Here is a 22,354-nt window from a genome sequence, read left to right on the forward strand (position 1 = left end):
CCCCCCGCCACATTCGGATCGTGTGACAGCGCGGGCGTGCGCCTAAGCCGCCGGGCGGGCCTGGGCGCTGAAGGACAGCCCACCACGGCCCCGGCTCCGACTCCGCCCCTCCGGTCAGGGCGCCCAGCCTCGGCCGGGGCCAACGAGCCCGCACTCGCCGGCGCTCGCCTCGCTCCCCGCACTGGCGCCCGCTCCGCGTGCCGCAGTCATGTGTCCCCGAGCCGGGCGAGCCTCGGCGCTGCTTCTCACGCTGGGCGCGCTGCTCTGGTCCGCGGCTGGCGCCTGGGAACTGACGATCCTGCACACCAACGACGTGCACAGCCGGCTGGAGCAGACCAGCGAGGACTCCAGCAAGTGCGTCAATGCCAGCCGCTGCGTCGGCGGCGTGGCGCGGCTCTTCACCAAGGTGCAGCAGATCCGGCGCGCAGAGCCCAACGTGCTGCTGCTCGACGCCGGCGACCAGTACCAGGGCACTATCTGGTTCACCGTGTACAAGGGCATCGAGGTGGCGCACTTCATGAACGCCCTGCGCTACGATGCCATGGTAAGTGGGGAGCTCCCGCGGGGGCTTGGGTCGGGGTCCGGGTCAGAGAGGGAAGCGCGGATAGCTGGGCTTTGTAAGTCTAAGACCAGGGCGCAGAGGTGCGCAGGTAAAGCGAGGCTGGCCAGTGTGCCAGGTGGATGTAGCCATAGTAATCCCTTGGACGATTTGTCTTAAAAGGATGCTACTGGACGCCCCACTAGAGAATGGGCGACCTTAGAGGAGCGGGAATCAGCCCTGCTGATCAGCCTGGGGGCAACAGAGCATTAATTTATGAGTGCTAGGGATTGACAGGCCCCTCAGCATCTCTCCAAGAAAGCTTTATCCGTTTTATTGAAAAGGAAACTGAAGCTCAAGAAGCTGAATAAACTATCCAGGCCACCCATCCTAAGAAAGGGAGATAGCAGATAAGAATGAACACCAGATCCCTCTACTCAAATGAGCATAATTCTCGGCTCAACTACCTTGTGTGTGACCTTGAGTAAGTCATTTACTCTCTGTAAATTCCACCCCATCTAAAAATGGTAATACTAGTTGTGTCTACCTCAAAGCATTCTCTGCACATAGTTTGGTCTCTATAAATGCTAGCTCTTATTACCAAACAGTTCAGTATAGTTTTTTATTCAATTTATTATTAATATTATTATTTTTAAATGTGCACTAACCAGAGAGACACACAGAGAGAGAAAGAGAAAGTGAGAAAGCAAGCTGTCAGGTCTGGGACTCAAACCACAGTAAGCCATGTAGGAGTTTAGCGCCTTCACCACCATGCCACCTGCTGGCCCTTCAGTATAGTTTTTTTTGTTTGCTTTGTTTGTTTGTTTAAGATTTTTGCGAAGGTCACATGAGCTTACAGAAGAGACAGAGAGAGACAGTGAAAGGGAAAGTGAGAAATCACCATGTCACAATCCCTTCTCCTCCATTCTCCTCCTAGGATTTGGGGCACATATGCACGTGCGCCTGGTATGAGTTTCAAGCCACCAGGTCCAGGACTAGAAAGTGGGAAAGCAAGCTGCCAGGTCAGCCATGTGGGAGTCCAGCACCTTTAATTACAGCTCCACCTGCTGGTCCCTCAGTATCGATTTTTAAAAAGAAAGAAAGAAACTTCAGAGGTTCAAAATGCTGAAACCCTGCAGTTTATTTTTTAGTATCATTTATTTAATTTTATTTATTCTTATCATTATTATTATTTAATTTGCTATATGGCATAGTTGCTCTCCAAAGAGAGGCAAAGAGAGAGAAAGTGAGAAAACAAGCCTCCAGGTCCAGGACGGGGACCAAGGTGGATCATGTGGGAGTCCAAAGCCTTAACCACTACACCACGTGCTGGCCCCAAAACCTGGGGTTTAAAATAATTCCAGTAGAGGCCAGTAGGTAGCATAGCAGTTATGTCACTGGACTCCCGCATGGCCTGCTGTGGTTCGAGTTCCCAACCCAATGGCTTCAAAATTATGCCACGTGCATGTATGTGTTTTCCCAAGATCCCAGGAGGAGAAGGGATTGCATCATGCCCATCCCACTAAGGGCGGGAGGAGGGGAGAGAGTTCTCACTTTCCCTCTCACTGTGTCTGTCTCTCTCCAGCAAGCACATGCACCCTAAGGCAAAAAAACTCTACTACAAAGAGGAGAGAGAGATGAAAGAAAAAGAAAGAAGAAAAGAGAGAAAGAGAAGAAGAGAGAGAGAGAGAAAGAAAAAGAAAGAAAGAAAGAAAGAAAGAAAGAAAGAAAGAAAAAGAGAGAAAGAAAGAAAGAAAGAAAGAAAGAAAGAAAAAGAGAGAAAGAAAGAAAGAAAGAAAGAAAGAAAGAAAAAGAGAGAAAGAAAGAAAGAAAGAAAGAAAGAAAGAAAAAGAGAGAAAGAAAGAAAGAAAGAAAGAAAGAAAGAAGGAAGGAAGGAAGGAAGGAAGGAAGGAAGATGCAGTAAAATTAGGTTGGCAACTAAGACTTAGGAACAATGTCCAATTTAAGTGACAGAGGCTCATAAAACATAGGAGTTGAGTTCAGCTCCCAAATGTTGTTAAATGCCTTGCTGAACTAAATTATTGAAAGGGGCCAGAGATGGGTTAAACCGTAATAAATAACCCAGATGCATATGTGGTAGCATTTTTTAAAAAAATCAAACCATCACCCCAAGCCTAGCATAAAGGGGTTCAGCAAAATTGTAGAGAAACTGGGGACAAGAAACTTTGGGGCTGGAAAGTGGTCCAGCCATAAATTGCCATGCTCTTCAAGGCCGACCCACATGGAAAGGCTCCCGTCTGCTTCCAGAGACCTCCCTGAATATGCCCGGCCTGCTCATGCCCATGATCCAGGGCTGGGTAGAGCTGGAGCTGGATTGTGACATGAGGACCTTGTTGGCAGTTGTTTCTTTGTCTCGCTAATGGAAAAAATAAATTAAAATATACTTAAAATTGAAAATTTAGGAACTTTGGAAAAGGAAGAACAGAGCAGGGGTCCAGAGTAAACTGTTTAGTCCCTGTGTGTGGAAAAGAAAGAGAGGCATGGTCCAGGCTGGGATACAGAAGGCCAAGAGTACACTTTGTTGAGATGAGTTCAAGGATCAGAAAAGAACAATGTTGTAGCATTTCCTCCTCTTGAAACTTATAAAAAGAACAGGAAAAGATAATAAAAGGCTACAGTTTGGGTTTGTTGTGCCCCCTCCCAACAAGAAATCTGATTTGAGAGAGCTGAGAGAAAGAACTCCATTCATGCTGATTGTTGGTTTTGAGATGATCAGGGATGATCAGCAGCAGCAATTTAAACACACCCCTGAGCCCTCAGAGTTCATGGGCGTTGGGGCACAGCTCACCAGCATTGAATTCCAAGTAACACTGTGGGTCTCAAGAATTCTGTGGTCTCTTAGCATTGATATCTCCACAACTCAGCCTGCCTGATGCTTTGCACACAGTAATGGCAAAATAAATATTTACAAAATCAAGTTGTTACTGGCCTACATCTGCACATCCTCCTAGAAGAGCAGGATACACTTGGTGTGAGTTTGTTTTGATTTCACATATAAACCACAAGTTGGTTAACTTTTCTTTTTGTGACACCCTTTTCTGCACAGTTGTATACCCTATGTTTGATGGAAAAATATGAACAATTCTTAGTTTTCCCTGCTAATAATATTGCTCTCTTTAAGTCAGATTGAACTCAGTGTTATTCCTCAGATCAATGTTTATGACAGGACATCTGGGTGAGGCTGGGGCAACTGACAGCAAGTTACAGCCCATCTCCTCCATGAACATGTAGAATCCTTTTTGTTGACATAATTACTTTCTTTCACATTTTGCTCAAAGTAATTGAACTGGAGCCTGAGGAAAAATAGGCTACTTCCCTGATGTTGGCAGTGGATAAAGAGGGAAGGAGATCAGATGGAAGGTTGGTGGCCATGTTCCTGATCACATCTCATCAGGACCCGTTGTCCAGTTGGGAGTTTCACAAACATGATTTGACCTGCATAAAATGCTAGCTCTTGTAGTGCTACAGCATGTGATAAAGCTCTGTGCATTCCTGTCTTACAGTGATTTTTCTTTTTTTTTTTAGACTTCAAAATGATATTTATTAATTTTCCTTTTTACATTTAATGAATATTCATCTTTACAGGATATGCAGTGACCTTTCCCAGCACAAATACACTGCATACTGGTCCAGTCAAAGATACTACCATATACATTATCATCAACAGATGATTTTCCATTTTTGTATTCATTAAATGTTTTGCCTTTTTTCCCCTTTGATTCCCTCCCTCCTGCACCCCCTCCTTCTTTTTTTTAGTTTTTTGACATAGTGTGCATACACTCGAAAGAGAGAGAGAAAGAGACAATGAGTGGAAAAGTGAGAAGTTCCCTCCCGGGGGGATGGCCACACCACAATCCCTTCTTCTCCATTCTCCTCCTAGGATTTGGGGCATGCACACACACACCCCCAGTGTGATTTTCGAGCCACCGGGTCTGGGACTCAAACTGTGGTCAGTCATGTAGGAGAACAGCAATTTAATTAGCATACCACCTGATGGCTCTACAGTGATTTTTCATTGTCATTTTGCTTCTATCATACCAACCCTCAGGGAATTCATTGTTGTTCTGCAGTAAAGGTTCCCTCACCACAACCACCTGCCATGTCTTGATTCTCAGGATGCTGGAGGTTCAGATCAGGGTGAAAAACAGCTATGAGGCACATCTCCAGTTACTGGAAACTGGGCCTAGTTTAGAGGAGCGATATCTAAGGATTCGAGGGTGTGAGGGACAAAGAGAAGACCCTAGACTCTAGCATGAGCCCTGGAGTTCCCTAGAGTAGGAGCCTTGCTCAGAGGAATGTAGATTATCTAGACCTGCCATATCCCAATGAGAACAGCTGGAGCAGTCCCAACAGTTGTGGAGCTCCAGGGTGAGCCTGGAAAGCCCTGGGACCCAGCTATAAGCAAAAAAAAACTGAGGAAAGGACTATAAAAGCATCTAACTGGTATAGCTGTCAGAGTGGAATGACTGGCATCCCCTGAGGCAAGAGGAAGCTGAGTAGATGCACCAATGATACACACTTCGCCTGGGTATTTTCTCTTAGCCTTGAGTTCCTTAACTGTAAAACAGGAGGGACAACATGTAGGATTTAGTCAGCAACAAATGTGAAACTCTCTAGCCCCTGCTGGCTCATGCTAAGTTCTGTGTATGGGGCGGGAAGTAGGTTTGCATTTTGCATCTGTCAGTTTACGTAGTTCTGACAGCCCAGCCCTGTCTATACTTCACCTCCCTCCCTCCTTATTTCCCAAGTCTTATCATCTAAGCTGTTCTTAGTATCTACATATTGAGTAGATTTATGACATCTTCCCACAACACAAACCAAAGAGATTCATCTCCCGAGGTGGGATTCTCACCAGCCACCAAGACAGGCTGGAAGGAAGAGAGCTCTGAGCAGGTGTCTCAGGTTTCCCTGAAGGGTGACCTCCTCTTTACTCAGCCCTTGCTTCTGAGCTCCAGGCAGGCAAGCCCACTTTCTTTCCAAAAGACTGCAGTCTTGGCTTCGCAAATTGTTCCCAAACACCTGAGCCAGCAGCCAGGATGGAGACCTCTAATGAACCCATGGGATAGTTTAGTAAAACAGAATGGCCCATCTCCCACCTCCCTAAGAGGCTAAGAGGCCATTCTGATGGTTGATGTGTATGGTTTTGTTTCTGTGTGTATTTGCAGAACTTTTATATGCTCATATATGCTATGGCAGTCTCCCCATAGCTTACTGGGGGAACCTTCAATCTGAGAGGGCTTGCCTGTTATATTTACTGATTGCAAAGAACATACATGGTGGTCCAACAGGGGAAGGTATGAGCTTAGTTACTTACAGACAGGACAGAATGCTCTACTTGATGGCTGGGCAGAGAATGGTATACCATCAGGGAGGACAGGCTTAGGTTATGTACATTATAGTCAAAGAGTACACAGATCACCTGTAAGGTCTGTGTATGCCCCGTCTCCAAGGTAGGGGGTCTGGTTTCTACAGTGTTGAAGATTTACAATAAAAGGTCAGGCTATTGATTAATAGAACCTCCAGAATTTGTACACTAATTTTTAAAAAAATTATTTGTATTTAATTTTATTATTATTTTATTTATTTTCCTTTTTTTTCATTTCATTTTCTTTTATACATTCAATCACATTATTGTTTGTACACTAATTTATTGCCTCTCATCTTAAGATGTTGGCGTGGGAGAGGGGCACATACCCCCAGAAAAGCCCCAGCGACAAGCTAATTTCACAAAGTATTGGAATGGTTGTGAGATGTTTATGAGGCCTAACTGGACCTGTGGCTATGTCTCAAAGAAAGAAATAAAGTGAAGGGGGAAGGGGAAAGAGAGTTCAGTATATAGGGCCTACCACATCCTCAGGCAGGTCCCACATGAGGATTTCTTTGGGATCCATGCCAAAGAGCAGAATTGCTAATCTCAGCATTTGAGTGCTCAGGACTAAGGACTTTCAAGTTGCTTTCCTGGATGACTGGCTCCCTTCTTCCGTTGTTCTCTCCCATGTCCCCTGCAGTCACCCCCAAGCAGGACATGGAATCCCTTTAAGTGATAGCACTACCCAGGTTTCCAGTAGGTGTGATGTGACATCACATTGTTGTTTTATCTTATGTTTTTCTAATAACTAGTGACTTTGGACATCTTCTGACTTATTTGTTAATTTTGGGGGGTTTCCTCTTCCTTAATTGTTCACATCCTTGCTTTTTACCTTTTTTTCTATATTTTTCTTGACTTCAGGAGTTCTAGGTATTGACCTATAATCATTGAAAATATCTTAAACATTGAAAATATCTTCTGACGGTGTTACATCTGTTAATTTTTGCTCATGGTGTTTGTTCATTGAATAGAAATCCTTCATTTTGTTTAGTCAAATTTTCTTCTTGTGGTTTGTGCTTTTTGAAAGTTTCCATAATTTTGAAATTTGCTAATTTGTACCTTACCATCTCCAACATTTCTCACCAGAAATTCAAAGATTGCTACTGTTTTCTCTTCTTTTAGGAGATCAGTCAATAATCTGTGGCTATGCCCTTCACTTCTCGGGGTCACCAGTTCATCATCTATAAAATAAGAAGGTTGAACCAGCTTATCTTTGAGGTTTCATACATCTCTGAATGACTAGAGTCCTAAGAAATGTTTTGATTCAATGAAATGTTTCAATTTAGTGAAAGGGCAGAAGGATCGGGGAAAGGTGAAGACGCAGAAATCCATAGGATGGACTGGCCTGGGCCAGAGGGAAGTAGCAGGAACCGTAGGAGATGAGGTTGCATAAATTGTAAAGGCCACCTTAGAAGCTGGGGCTTTGTTGTCACAGGGAGCCATGGGGTTCTAAGTAGAAGGCGATTACATTTTGTCATGGTCCTCGGTTCTTATTACAGAGCTCCTCCAACCCTAGGAATTTGAAGTGATAGAAGAAGTATCTTTTTATTCAGAATACGCCCCTTTGATGATATGAGTTATGCTACTTAGGGCGACAGGGCGAGGTCCCTAGATAGCCTCAAAATAAAACTAGTGACCAGAAAGACCAATTGATTAAAGGATAAGAGTTGAAACTTTCAGCCCCTCTACCAACCTCCAGGAAAGTGAGGTCCAGCTGGAGATCAAGGTTATAAAAACTCTTAAACAAAATTTGATGAGTTGCTAAATACATGTGACCAGAAAGAGCATGGAAATGCCACATATTTGTTCCCTAACACCTCTCCCCCACGCCAATACCTTCACCTATCCATCTCTTCCTCCAACCATTCATTTGCATCCTTTGTGGACCAGCAGATGGTGTAATGGTTACGTTGCCAAACTTCCACATAGATGACCCCAGTTTGAGTTTCAGATCTGACCGCTTAAACTCACGTCGGATGCACGTGTGCCTGTGCCCAAAATTCCAAGAGGAGACTGGAGGAGAAGAGATTGAGGCATAGCCCTCCCCCCAGGGGGTGATTTCTTGATTTCTGTCTCTCTGTATGTCTGGCAAGTGCATGTGCCCTATAGCAAAAATCTCTCAAAACAAACAAACAAACAAACAAAACAACCCTTTTGTATCCTTTGTAATATATTTTATGATAAACTGGCTAGTGTAAGAAAGTGTTTCTCTGAGTTGTTTGAGTTCTCTTAGCAAATTAATTGAAGCCAAGAAAGGGATATTGAGAACTTCTAATTTATAGCCAGTTGATTAGAAGCGCAGGCCACAACTTAAGGCTTGCGACTGGCATCTGAGGTGAGGGGGGGCGTCTCGTGGGCCTGAGCCTTTAACTTGCGGGTCCAATACTATCCTTTGAGGTTTCATACATCTCTGAATGACTAGAGTCCTAAGAAATGTTTTGATTCAATGAAATGTTTCAATTTAGTGAAAGGGCAGAAGGATCGGGGAAAGGTGAAGACGCAGAAATCCATAGGATGGACTGGCCTGGGCCAGAGGGAAGTAGCAGGAACCGTAGGAGATGAGGTTGCATAAATTGTAAAGGCCACCTTAGAAGCTGGGGCTTTGTTGTCACAGGGAGCCATGGGGTTCTAAGTAGAAGGCGATTACATTTTGTCATGGTCCTCGGTTCTTATTACAGAGCTCCTCCAACCCTAGGAATTTGAAGTGATAGAAGAAGTATCTTTTTATTCAGAATACGCCCCTTTGATGATATGAGTTATGCTACTTAGGGCGACAGGGCGAGGTCCCTAGATAGCCTCAAAATAAAACTAGTGACCAGAAAGACCAATTGATTAAAGGATAAGAGTTGAAACTTTCAGCCCCTCTACCAACCTCCAGGAAAGTGAGGTCCAGCTGGAGATCAAGGTTATAAAAACTCTTAAACAAAATTTGATGAGTTGCTAAATACATGTGACCAGAAAGAGCATGGAAATGCCACATATTTGTTCCCTAACACCTCTCCCCCACGCCAATACCTTCACCTATCCATCTCTTCCTCCAACCATTCATTTGCATCCTTTGTGGACCAGCAGATGGTGTAATGGTTACGTTGCCAAACTTCCACATAGATGACCCCAGTTTGAGTTTCAGATCTGACCGCTTAAACTCACGTCGGATGCACGTGTGCCTGTGCCCAAAATTCCAAGAGGAGACTGGAGGAGAAGAGATTGAGGCATAGCCCTCCCCCCAGGGGGTGATTTCTTGATTTCTGTCTCTCTGTATGTCTGGCAAGTGCATGTGCCCTATAGCAAAAATCTCTCAAAACAAACAAACAAACAAACAAAACAACCCTTTTGTATCCTTTGTAATATATTTTATGATAAACTGGCTAGTGTAAGAAAGTGTTTCTCTGAGTTGTTTGAGTTCTCTTAGCAAATTAATTGAAGCCAAGAAAGGGATATTGAGAACTTCTAATTTATAGCCAGTTGATTAGAAGCGCAGGCCACAACTTAAGGCTTGCGACTGGCATCTGAGGTGAGGGGGGGCGTCTCGTGGGCCTGAGCCTTTAACTTGCGGGTCCAATACTATCTCGAGACAGTGTGACAACTGAATTACAGGATACTCAGTTGGTGTTCTCTAGATAATTGCTTAGTGTGTTGGGGAAAGCCCACACACTTCTGGCCACAGAAGTAGTCTCTGCTGAATGTAAGAGTAGAGGGGGAAAAATGTTTGCTTTTCCTTGTATACCTTTGTATGTTAATGAAATGACTGGTTGCTGAGGGCTCCAAAATAGTTTCAGGAAGTGGGCTGTTCACCAGAAAGACCAAGCCATGATTAGAGAGTTGGAACATTCTATTTCACCTCTCCTGCCTCCCGGGAGGAATTCAGTCACCAATAGTCAATGATTTAATAAATCATGCTTTCATAGTGAAGCCTCCAGGAAAATCCCTGAATAGCCAGGTTTAGAGAGCTTCCCAAGCTGGTGAACATATTGAGGTGCTGAGAAATTTATACTCCTGGAAAAATCATGGGAACTCTGCCACATCAAGAAACATTGCCCTCTGCAACTCTTCCATTTGGCTGTTCCTCAGTTGGAACCTTTATAACAAACTAGTGAAGTCAAGTGCTTTCTGAATTCTAACTATTTATCAAACCTGAGGATGAGCATAGGAACTTCCAGGTTATAGCTCATCAGTTAGTACAGGTGGCCCAGGACTCTTGATTGGCATCTGATAACCAGAATACATGGGGAATGAACTCAAGCAACTCACCCATTAGAAAAATGAATAATCCAATTAAAAATGGACAAATGAGCTGAATAGACAACTCTCCAAGGAAGACTTACAAATGACCAAAAGGCATATGAAAAAATGTTCAAAGTCTCTTGTCATAAGGGAAGTGCAAATTAAAACCATAATAAGATACCAATTAATGCCAGTTAGAATGAGTAGGATCAAAAAAATAAAGAACAACAAGTGCTGGCAAGGCTGGGCTAAAAAGAATCTTACACTGCTAGTGGGAATGTAAATTAGTACAATTTATGTGGAAAACAATATGGAGGTTCCTCAAAAACCTACAAATAGAACTACCACTCCTTGGTATTTACCCAAAGGATAGGAAAGCAGTCAGATAGACACTTGCACATCCATGTTTACTGCAGCATTATTCACAACTGCTAAGACGTGGAATCAACCTAAGTGTCCAAAAACTGATGACCGAGTTGAAAAACTGTGGCAAATATATATTATGGAATACTACTCAGCCATAAGAAACAGTAAGACCCCATCATTTGTTTCAAAGTGGATGAATATAGAAGGCTTAATGTTAAGCAAAGTCAGCCAGATTTTGAAAGAGATACACTGTGTATCCTCACTTAATATGTACCAAATGTCTGTACTCTATGGCAGAAATTGAAAGAGTCCGAAGATATGATAACATAGAAGGTAAGTGTAGATACCAGAGACTGCAAGGGAGGGGATTGGGTGAGAGTGAGTTGTAAAGGCAGCATGAGAGGGGCAAAGGGAAGAAACATTTAACAGACGGAATGAGAAGTTCTCTATTTGGGGGAGGGGGACACATTCTGAGGACCAGCAGATGGTGTAATGGCTATGTCGCTGGACTCCCACGTAGTTGACCGTGGTTCGAGTCCCAGACCCAGTGGCTTAAACTCATGCTGGGCATGTGTGCATGTGTGCCCAAGATCCCAAGAAGAGAATGGAATAGAAGTGATTGTGGCGTGGCCATCTCCCTTGAGGGGGGTGATTTCTCGCTTTCAGTTTCTCTGTCTCTCTGGTGAGCACATGTGCCCTATAGCAAAAACCTCTTTAAACACACACACACACACACACACACACACACACATTTCATAATTTTTGCATCATAAAATAAATAAATATAATTTAAGAAAAGAAAAGCCTATATTGCCATGAACAGACTATTAAGGGCAATTCTGGTGAGGGCTCAGAAGAAGAGGAGGGCTTTAGGCTTTAGGGAAACTCTAATTCTTCTTAGAGACTACTTAGCAGTCATGAGTAGAATGTAGAACTTAAAGAGCAATGAACTAGATACCTGGCAGAAGAAATATCTAAAAAGAGCATTTGGGTTGCTGCATGGCTATTTTTAACTACATAAAGAGATGTGAGAAGAAATGAATGACTTAAAGAGGGAATTTATCATTAAAAAGACAGCGAAATAGAGGGATTTGGAATATCTATGACCATGAAAGAATTTTTTTAAAGTATGTTCATGAGCATGAACTGAAGGTGTGGCCAAGTGACCATTTGCTAAGGCATTTACTATGGATAGAAAGAAGCCATTTGCTATTCATCAAGACCTTGTAAACATTTCAAAGTTTTTTGAGGCTGCCCCTCCCATTATAAGGCCAGAACTCTAGGAGAACGGAATGATTTTTGAGGGCAGACCCGGGAAGTTCTCCATGGTCTCACTGCCCAGGTCAGCTTAGAAATCTGCTTCTTGGGACCAGCAGTTAGCGTAATGGCTATGTCGCTGGACTCCCATGTAGTCGACCGCGGTTCGAGTCCCAGACCCAGTGGCTTAAAACTCATGCCAGGCATGTGTGCTTGCCCAAGATCCCGAGAGGAGAATGGAGGAGAAGAGATTGCGGCATGGCCTTCCCCCCTGGGGGGTGATTTCTCGCTTTCTGTCTCTCTGTCTCTCTCTGTCTGTCTGGCCAGCACATGTGCCCTATGGCAAAAAAAAAAAAAAAAAAAAAAAAAAAAAAAAAAGAAAAGAAAAGAAAAGAAAAGAAAGAAAGAAAGAAAGAAAGAAAGAAAGAAAGAAAGAAATCTGCTTCTTGAATTCCAGAGTAGTGTCTAGCAACTGCCCAACCTATGGCTTGGTGGGCCAAGATGTGGCTCAGTCCACCATTCCAGAGGACACCAGTAGTAAACCTTGGCACCATCCATATGGCATTAGGACTGCAAGCTTGCAGAATGCAAAAGCTGTAGAGACATGGCTTCCTTCAGTTGGATTTTCAAAGGATATCATGGATAACTTACGGGCCCAGGTAGAAACCTACTGTAGGAATAGAACCACCTCAAAAAGTTCTCACTAGGGCGATGCCTCCTGGAGTATAAAAGTGAGGCCATTCCAAAAACCATGGAACTATGGAGTTTCCAGCATGCAACTCCAGCCTAAGAGAGCTGCAGGAATGAGTCTCTAACTTGTGAAAGTTGCTGCATGGGCTAAGCCTGGCAAATCCGTAAGGGGCAGGACTACCTTGGATTTGGGAAGACTCAACCCCCACCTCAGTGTTCTCAGGTTGAGAGAGGTGGAGTCAAAAGAGATTATGCACCATCTTTAAAATGTAATGTTATTTTCCCAATTGGATTTTGGACTTAATCAGGACCAGTCACTTCTTTTTTATTGTCTATTTTTCCCTTGTGGAATAGGAATATCTATCCTGTTATACCTGTCCCACTATTATATTTTGGAAGTAGATAACTTGTTTGATTTGACAGGCTCACAACTGGGAAGTAATTTGCCTCAAAATGAATCATGCCTGAGTCTCACTCACACCTGATTTAGAAGAGACTTTGGACTTTCGATTTGATGCTGGAACAAGTTAAAACTTTGAGTGTTATTAGGATGGAATAAATGTATTTTGTATGTACAGAAGACATGAGTTTGAAGGAACCAGAATGCTATGGTTCAAATGTCTCTGTCAAAACAGATGTAAAATTCCAGTTGCATCATGATGGAATGAAGAGGTGGGACCTTTAAGAGGCTATTTGGAGAACCAGCAGTTGGCATAATGGATATCCCACTGGACTCCCATGTAATCAACTGTATTTTGAATCCTGACCTGGTGGCTTAAACTCATGCTGGGCGCATGTGTGTCCATGCCCAAAATCCCAAGAGGAGGATAGAGGAGAAGGGATTGTATCATGGCTGTCCCCCATGGGGGTGATTTCTTCCTTTCTGTCTCTGTATCTCCAATGAGTGCTCGTGCCCTATAGCAAAATCTTTCTTAAAAAAAAAATAATAAAGAAGAGGTGATTGGGTCATGAGAGCCTTACATCATGAATGGATTAATGTTCTTATCATGGGAATAGGTTAGTTATAGCAGGAACGGGCTACAATCAAGAAAAGGGTAAGTCTAGCCCCTATTTGCTCTCTCTCTCTCTCATGTGCACTTGCTCACTGTGTGATGCCCTCCACCAGAGGATGATACTTGCCAGACGTCAGCACCATTTTCCTGGACTTTCTCTAGAACCATGAGCCAAAATAAACTTATATTCTTTATAAATTACTCAACCTGTGGTGTTCTGTTATAGCAGCAAAACATGGACTAAAACACACCGGAACTGGTTTCTATAGACAAGTACTATAAGGCTCAGAGGATAGATAAACTTGTGGGTGAAATTGTCTAGGATTAAGTCCTCTCCATCCTACTTAGAATCTATGGATTATTGAATCTCATAAAGCTTCCCTTTCCGAGTGTATAAGGTATGTGATGAGTGATGGTTAATTTTGGGTGTCAACTTGACTTGTTTGGCAGGTGCTAAGCGGTTGATGAAGCACTATTCCTAAGTGGACCTGTGAGAATGTTTCTATAAAAAATTGATGTGTGAGTCAGTGGCCTGAGAAAAACCCACCTTCAATGTGGGAGAGATCTTTAATCAGCAGAGGACCCAAGAGGGACAGAGGAAGGGTGGAATTCTGTTTCTTCTCTCTGTTCTTCCTTTCAGAGCATGATATGTGTTCTCTTCTTGCTGCTGGCACATATGCCCAATCCATTCCTACTCTACAACTCCATGTTTGACTGTGTTTGGGTCCCACCACCACCCAGTCTCCACACCCCTCTGGCCAGACAGACTCCAAGTTCTTTAACTTTTGGACTATGTACTTGTACCAGCAGCCTCCTGAGGGTGCTCAGGCCCTTGATCTCAGTCTGGGAGCTAGCTACACTGTTGGCTTCCCTGGTTCAAAATTTTCTCACTGTTTCTTCAGCCTGTAGACAGCTTATTTTTGGACTTCTCTGCTTTGTGATCATGTGAGATACTTCTTATAATAAACCCTCTCTTTTACATATATTTATTCTTTTGGTTGTCTTTCTCTGGAAAACTCTGATCAATACATAATAGTAGTCTCCACTCCATAGGTTGTCATGGGGTTTAGAAGAGATGATAATGCGGGGTAAAATGCTTAGTATAGTGCCAACCCAAGATAAGGGGTCAATAAGTGCTGGATGTGCTCACCTTCTCTTGGAAGGGGTGGTTCAGGAGAGGATGTAATCAAAACATGACTAAGAGTTCAAGCACAGGGCACAGGGAGAGTCGTCAGACTTTGACGCTACTACACAGGGGTGCGGATCCTTCTACTTACATCTACCCCCTGATGACTGAAGCCTGGTAGATCAAGCCCTGAAAAGGCATTCTAAAGGCTTTTCCTGGGCTTACTGAACACAATTGGCCTTTACAGGGCTGTGGCAGACAGTGGTGAAGAGGGCTTTAAATGCATTATCAGGACACTCAGTTTTACTTCTTGGCTCTTCCATTCCTTAGCTTCATGAGTTCAGCAGCAATTTCCTCATCTCTGAGGTGAGAGAAGTGGAGAGGGTGTCCTGTTGTATGTCACTTCTCCATATCTCAGCCCTTGCCTAGACCTCTCTCTTGCTTCTAATCTGCCAGTATAGCTTGGTTTGTCTCTGTGCTTGATTTTACATACATGTCTAAATTTACTTGACACCTCTCTTAGTTCTTCTTCTTTATTCATTTGTTCTTTATTTATTCAATGTCCAAATATTCATGGAGTACCACCATGTGGTGGGTTCTGCGCTAAGTACTAAGGATAGTGAACAAGACCAGCCAGGGCAGGCCAGCTCCATGGCTCATCAATAACATGCTTTTCGAGAGAAGCTAGATCCCACATGATGACTGGGTCTCAAATCCCTGGCCCAGTCAGCTGGAAACACATCAAGCACACATACAAATGCTCAAGAGCCAATGGGCTGGAGGACTAGAGAAAAAAGATGGCACTAATAAGACCCTGTGGAGGGCGTGCCTCTCTCTCTCTCTTTCTGTTACTCTGACAAGCATGCATGTGTTATCTATCACGAATAAAGAAAAAAATTTACTTTGTGTTTTAATCAAACTATAAAGAAGAAAACATAATGATGTCATCACAGGCTGTAAATATCTTGCTGCTCCAGAGGGTACAATAGTCACGCCTGTCTCCAGAGAACCCACACCCTACCCCATCACCCTAAAAGACAGTGCCCTTTCCCAGCATGAAGCAGTTCCAGAAGACTGACCATCACCTTGTCCCACCCTTGTCCCATGATTTTTAATAAAAGATAAAGGCTGGATACATTAGATCAGCCCCTGAATGGCCTTTAGGTAATATCCCTTCAGACTATAGAAAGATGGTGGCAGAGACCTTTGGCCAGAATCCTCCAGCCAGAGCCCTCTCTTACTGGCAGCTGACACACACAGATGGGCTGATAAGGTCACAGTGGCAAATAAGCTGATCAAAGTACCCACCATTCTTGTGACCCTCCTTCTCCATCCCTCCCATATAAATGCATCACGTCTCCTCTCCTTGGTAGGGTGGGCTGAAGCACCTCTGGCTTCAGACCCCCGAGTGTTCTTTATTTTTTTTAAAGAATTATTTTATTTATTCATTCATTTTATTTTTTTAATTTGACCAGAGAGAGAGACAAACATACACACACATACAGAGGGAGAGAGAGAAAGTGAGAAAGCAAGCCACCAGGTCCGGGATTCAAACCATGCTCTTTCTCCCAATAAATTCCTTTTTCTCTTGAAAAGAAAAAAAAATGATTTTCTCTCTGGCGGTCCTCACTCTATCCACCTACGGGTGGGGTCTAACTCACTGGGTTCATGTCTTAAGGGCTCTCTGTGCACACTGCGCATTGCGCACATACCCGTGGTCCTGGCTGACTGAGGCTGGGAGCAGGATTGTTAAAAGGAAGTGTGGGGATGGAATGCTCAGTTTTTAGGCCCAGATCTCTAAAATTAGAGACCTATTCCCAAATATAAATGAAGCTGCAGCCAGGAGAAAAGCATGAAAAAGATAAGCTTTAACTAGTATGCCACGAGAGGGCCCAGTGTGTAAGTTACTAGGTGTACTGGTTAAGTTTTTGGGTACATTGTTAGGTGTATCTACACCCAGAGGGGAGTGAGGCCTTTCTTTTATTGCCTGACCTCATCATGAATATTCAGGAGTGGCAGTCCACCACCATAGCCAACTCCATTGTTTGTTTTTGTGGGGCTTTTGTTGTGCTTGTGTATTTCCTGCCTGGTAAGGGGAAGTCCAGTGCCCAGGAGAGGGAAGTCACATGCATGCCCAGTGTAGACTTTTGAAGGTATGAACATGAACATAGGGATGATTTTGCCCACAGCAGCCTAATGTCTCCAGAGTGAGGTCACATATTGGTCAAGGAGCCAGGAGAGCAGCAGTGTGCACAGTCGCTGCGGTGGGAGGGGAGGAAAGTTACATTCTTCAGGTCTCCTAATGGCAGTGCAGGCAGTTAGGAGTCAGATAAGCTTCCCCCTATTAGTGCCAGGTGTCAGGCTGTAATCCCTGACAACAATGGATGAATTGTTGATGCCTTTTTCATGGGAATCTAGGGACTTCCTGCTCATATCTATCTACCTACTTACTCTAACAGGATCACAGTGTAAGAATCCTGTTGGAGATACTCTTTTTCTCTCTCTGTCTCTCTACCTCTCTCTCTCTCATTAAAGAAAGAAATAGTATAGATTTCTTTTCCTCCCACAAAAACTAATCCCTAAGAAAAAAGTCACTTTATAATACCAGCAGATGGTGTAATGGATATATCACTGGACTCCCACATAGTTGACCATGGTTCAAGTCCCGGACCTGGGGGGCTTAAAATACACCAGGCTTGTGTGCCTAAAATCCTGAGAGGAGAATGGAGGAGAAGAGAGAAGATATTGTGGTGTGGCCAACACCCTCCGCCAAGGTGTGTGTGTATGTGATTTCTGTCTTTCTGGTGAGTGCACACACCTTATAACAAAAAGCTCTCTCTCAAAAAAAAAAAAAGTCACTTTATATTCAAGTGCTTATAATATCTCTCTTAGAAAATTCTCAGAATTACTTTATCTTCAATAACAGAGCATGTTCCTAGCCCAGCCTAGGTAGTGTATAATAAAATAAATAAACTTTTTAAAAGGAAAGAGGTCCTCATGGCAATGGTACTATTATTATTTTAGGTTTTTGTCATAGGGTAGGTATGCTCACCAGAGAGAGACAGAGAGAGAGAGAAAAAGTGAAAAATCACTTGGCCATGCCACAATCCATTCCCCTCCATTTTCCTCTCAGATATATATGTACCTTGCATGATTTTCAAGCCACTGAGTCCAGGCCTGGAACCATAGTCGACCATGTGGGAGTCTAGCACCTTTACCACTGTGTCACCTGATGGCCCCAACAATGATATTTTTAGAAAGCAAAGAAAATTAGTAATCAGTTCTAGAGTTCAGACCATAGAAGCTGTGAATGTCTAGAGAGTTATAGATTTCCAGGCCTCAGAGAGAGGAATAATGCGCTCCAACCCAGGGCTGTGGCCTCAGGCCTCCTCCTTCCTCTGTGCTAGACCACAGGGAAGCTTTATGAGATTGGATTCAGGCAGACAGGGGAGGAACCAAAGCCCTAACACATCATGTTGTCACAATGACAACATTCTGCACTTTATTTGTAACTCCATCTGATGCTGTGTAAACTCCTTCAGTGTGTATTTTCTACAGTTACCTAACTAGAATTTGAAAATCCTCTTGACATTTCTTTTTCCTCACTTAAATCATTAGTTCTATATATATTCCAAACATTGGTTAGAGTCCCCTTTCCCCTCAGAGATATAGTTAAACCTTTCTGGACTCCACTTAGTTAAGCAGTTGATTCTAAATGTAACACTGATTTTCATAATTTGCATGTATGGAGACTTTTTCGACCCAACTGGGAAAACGTGAAATGCTGTCTGTTCAGTACTCGTTCATTCATTCTTTCAACAAGCATTGAAGTGCAGGTGAGCTGAGCTGAACCCCAAGTCTTTTTTGCCATTCACTAGGATGCCACATTCACCTGTGAGGGCCACCATGCCCTGACCCAGGTGTGCAGGGATAGGCATGGTTCTCATGGCACCAGAAATGTATCAACCAAACCAAACATAATTTGTAATCCTTCCCTCTTAAGGATGTTGCTTAATGTCACGGAGTGGTCGGCAGTGGCGTTCCTCTGAATAAGCCACAAAACTGTCCTTATCCCTTACACGTACGAGGTTAACTGCAACCTCCGTCTTCCATGAGATGAGCCAGCGTGACTAGGTAGATAAATGTGCCACAGATCTCTGAGAAGCAGCTTTTTGACATTACCACAACCGATTTGTGTGGATTAAAAAGAAAATTCTTTTCTCCTTCGTCAGTGCTCTTAAGTCAATTCTCCTTCCCTGTGGTTTTTTATTTACTTATTTTATACAACACACCTCTGTTTTTCCTCTGGCATGTGTAAGCTCCTTGTCTTAATTTGGAGCATTTTTTACTACCTCGGCCCTCTTGTTTTTATTCTCCAGTCCAGTCCAGCCCAGTCCAGCCCAGCCCAGCCCAGTCCAGTCCAGCCCAGTCCAGCCCAGCCCAGACCTCAAACCTGAAATGTTGCCTTCTGTTTAAAGCTAAGAACAAAATAAAATGTTAAGAAAAAATGGAATTTTGATTCTTCTGTGATTCACGAGTTTGTTGGTATTTTAAAATGAATTCTGAGGGATACAGTCTGATGTTTTCACCATCTTCTGTAGAAACTAATGTTTGTATTTGCTGTGGATAATTTGGAAAACTCCAGTCGCCTTGGAGAAACCCTCTGTTGACCAGGGATAAAGCTCAGAAAGTCGTATGAATCAGCAATGGAAGAATGAAGACACTTAAAGACTTTTGATGCCAAGTTTCTTGTTTTGATGATTAAAAATACCCTGCCATGAGGAATGAGGGAAAATGTGTGTCTGAAGTTTGGCTTGTAATTCATACAAATTCTGTATACAGGGCAGAATCTACTTTCCCTTTTGGGATAAGTAATGTCCTCCTTTAGAAACAACTTCAGCTGGGACTAGCTGTTGGTGTAATGGCTATGTCTCTGGACTCACGTGTAGTCAATCACAGTTCGAGTTCCGGACCCAAACCTCACACTGAGTGCGTGTGCATGGGTGCCCAAGATCTTGGGAAGAGAAGGGGTTATGGCATGACCATCCCCCCTGGGGGGGTGATTTCTCACTTTCTGTCTCTCTCTCTGTCTTCCTGGAGAGTGCACGCGCCCTATAGCAAAAACCTCTCCAAAAAAAAAAAAAAACCAACTTCAGCGAATTACGAGGTGATCACATTTCCATATTTCACATATCCTAAAAAGAATGTCAAATAGCAGTCAATTATCATCTTTTAGATAACAAATGAAATGGAAAGTACCTAGAACCCACCCAAGCAGAAGTGCCAACAAGTGTGCAGGTCATAATGTGACTCTCCCCTCCCCCTTCCCTGGCCCTGGCAGATGCCAGTTCATTGATTAGGTCAGTCTTTCCCGCTGAGTTTGGACTTACCCTCAGAATCTTTCTTTTTCTGGCCCTGCAGGGAGTTATTGCTAATCAACTAGGCATGGTACTTGACATGAAATCATTTTCAATCCTTGAACTAAGATAGTAATTAGCACCACAGAACTTATGTACTGGCTTTTCTTTTTGTTTTGTTTTGTTTTGTTTTTGCATGTGAACTCACCAGAGAGTGGCAGAGAGAGAGGGAGTTGAGAAAGCAGCGTCCAGGGGGATGACCACACCACAATCCCTTCCCCATTCTTCTCTCAGGATTTTGGGCAGGCACGCACATGTGCCTCACATGTGCGCGCCTGCCCAAAATCCTGAGTCTAGGGTTCAGACTATGCAATCAGTCATGTGGGGTCCAGCTGCTTTAACTACCATGCCACCAGCTAGCCCCTATTGATTGGATTTTAATAACAAACCACTTTTAGCAAGTAATAAATGCTGGAGAGAACACTTTTAAATTCAGAGGAACAAGTGCTCTGACTTAGTTCCTTACCACATTTGATCCCGAACAAGCATACCTGGAATCTGCAACTGCTCTTAGCAGTCAGACAGTGCATTGCAGATGGGGTCAGGATGGTTTAGTCTGGGTTCTCACCTCCTATCTTATCATGTTTGAAGGCCACAGGGTAAGCAACTTATGTTATTAGTTGTATCTGCTTGCACACTTAATATGTAACTATGACTTTTCTGTGTTATGCCATTGAATGGACCATGCGTGTACATGTGTGACAGTTTGGTTTGGGCAATGAGCCACTATTGTCTGCAGCCCCTTTTAGAGAAAGGGGTGCCTGGTCAGCTAGCGTCACGCTGCCCTGCCCTGCTCTGCCCTGCTCTGCCCAGCTAGCTAGCCTTGATCAGCTCGGCTTTGGTTCAGGCTGCTGAGCCCTGATGGCCTTGGCATGGCTTGGCCTTGGTGTGGCTTGGCCTTGGCTCAGCTCGCCCGGCTCAGCTCCATGCGCTGTGAGCTCTGAGAGTGTTCTTCATGTGTGCCACAAGCTCCAAGAGGGTGAAGCACGTGTGAGCACTGCTGTGGGTTTTATGAGACAACTAAGAGCTCACAGAGCTCTCACTAAACTCAGCAAATAAACAACATGACATGAGTTCCTTGCGTCTTTTTCCAACTCCTTGCATCTCTATTCGACCCACCTTCAAAGGAGAAAAGAACCTCACAAAACAGAAACTCTCCTACCTGGCCTCACTGTCCTCTCAGGCAGCATGCCAACTTCATGGGGTTTCTGTCCCAAAGCACATCCTTAGGAACAGCTGCGACTTAATTATTTAATCTGTTCAGCAGTAAGAAAATGCTCCCATTGGTGTTTAGTAAGTGGTTGAATGGGAGGAACGGCGAGAACACTCCTGTGGGTGAGCCTTAGAGAAATGAAAACACAGCTAGGAGAGCAGGTAAGGGATGATGCTGGCACGAAACGAAGGTCAAGGCTGAGCCCTGACCCTGTCTGCAGACTCGAATTCTGTACAAGGATGGTCACTTTCTGTATGTGCTGTAATGGGAAACAAGGTTACAAACAGTCTCTCTGGCCTCAGGTACCAAACTGGTAAAGAGTTTCTGTTTTGAAACCTCTGATGAACACAACAGCCACAGAGGTACAATTTTAGCAGGAAACAGCCACAAAAAGCAAGCAAGCCACAAAGTCCAGAAAGCTGAAAAAGCCTCAGGCCAAGAGCAATTAGGCCACACCTTGGACAAAGCCTGCTTTCTCAACTGGGAAATAAGCATTCCCAAATAAATAAAGCTGTGAGGAGGTCATGTTTGTCCAGCCCGGAGCATCACTGGGGAGTTTGCCTTGATCTGCAGCAGAATTTTTATCCCAATGTTATCAGAAAATTTAGACTTGTTCCGAATGTTGAGATGACCACTGCCCACTTCTCCATTTCAAGCCTGCCTAGCTAAGACAAGCAAAGTGGGTTATAGACACCATGAACGTGCAGCGGCCTAGAAGAGGGCCAATTGGGGAGAGGCCTGGCCCCTCTCCCCTTTCCTTTTCCAGGAGACACTTTATGGAATTTGCAGCAATCTGGTGGCCCCTGCTATTTCTCCCCGTAGCTCTCTGCCCCTCCCTACTCACTGACCCTAGAGTCCCCTGCTCGGTTAACCACCAGCAGAGAAGGACATGTATCCCCGTGACCCTGAATGAGACACTCATGAGGACACACATGATCCCAGGTGTTGGAAACACGTGGAGCAGCAGTGGCACACTGGGCAGCCCTCTCCTCTCCCCTCCCGCACCTCTCATGCCCAGCCAGCCCCAGTCCTGTTGCATCTACCTCTGCCCCAGCACTCTGCTGTCTCCCCTCCAGCATGCTCTCACTGCCCCCCCACCACCCACCCCCCCCCACACCCCA

The 22,354-nt window shown here is 44.1% G+C and overlaps 1 protein-coding gene across 1 annotated transcript in view; it reads left to right on the forward strand.

Moving 5' to 3' along the window:
- The first annotated feature begins 106 nt into the window (after nucleotides 1-106).
- Nucleotides 107-22,354, forward strand: part of NT5E (5'-nucleotidase ecto) — a 57,140-nt gene continuing 34,892 nt past the window's right edge. Inside the window, exon 1 of the mRNA XM_006143373.2 lies at nucleotides 107-544. Within this exon, the coding sequence (XP_006143435.1) occupies nucleotides 209-544 (336 nt within the window). The 5' untranslated portion in view covers nucleotides 107-208. The remainder of the gene's footprint in view (nucleotides 545-22,354) is intronic.

This window comes from Tupaia chinensis, unplaced genomic scaffold (assembly GCF_000334495.1).
Source record: "Tupaia chinensis unplaced genomic scaffold, TupChi_1.0 Scaffold000097_1, whole genome shotgun sequence".
NCBI classification, from domain to species: domain Eukaryota; kingdom Metazoa; phylum Chordata; class Mammalia; order Scandentia; family Tupaiidae; genus Tupaia; species Tupaia belangeri.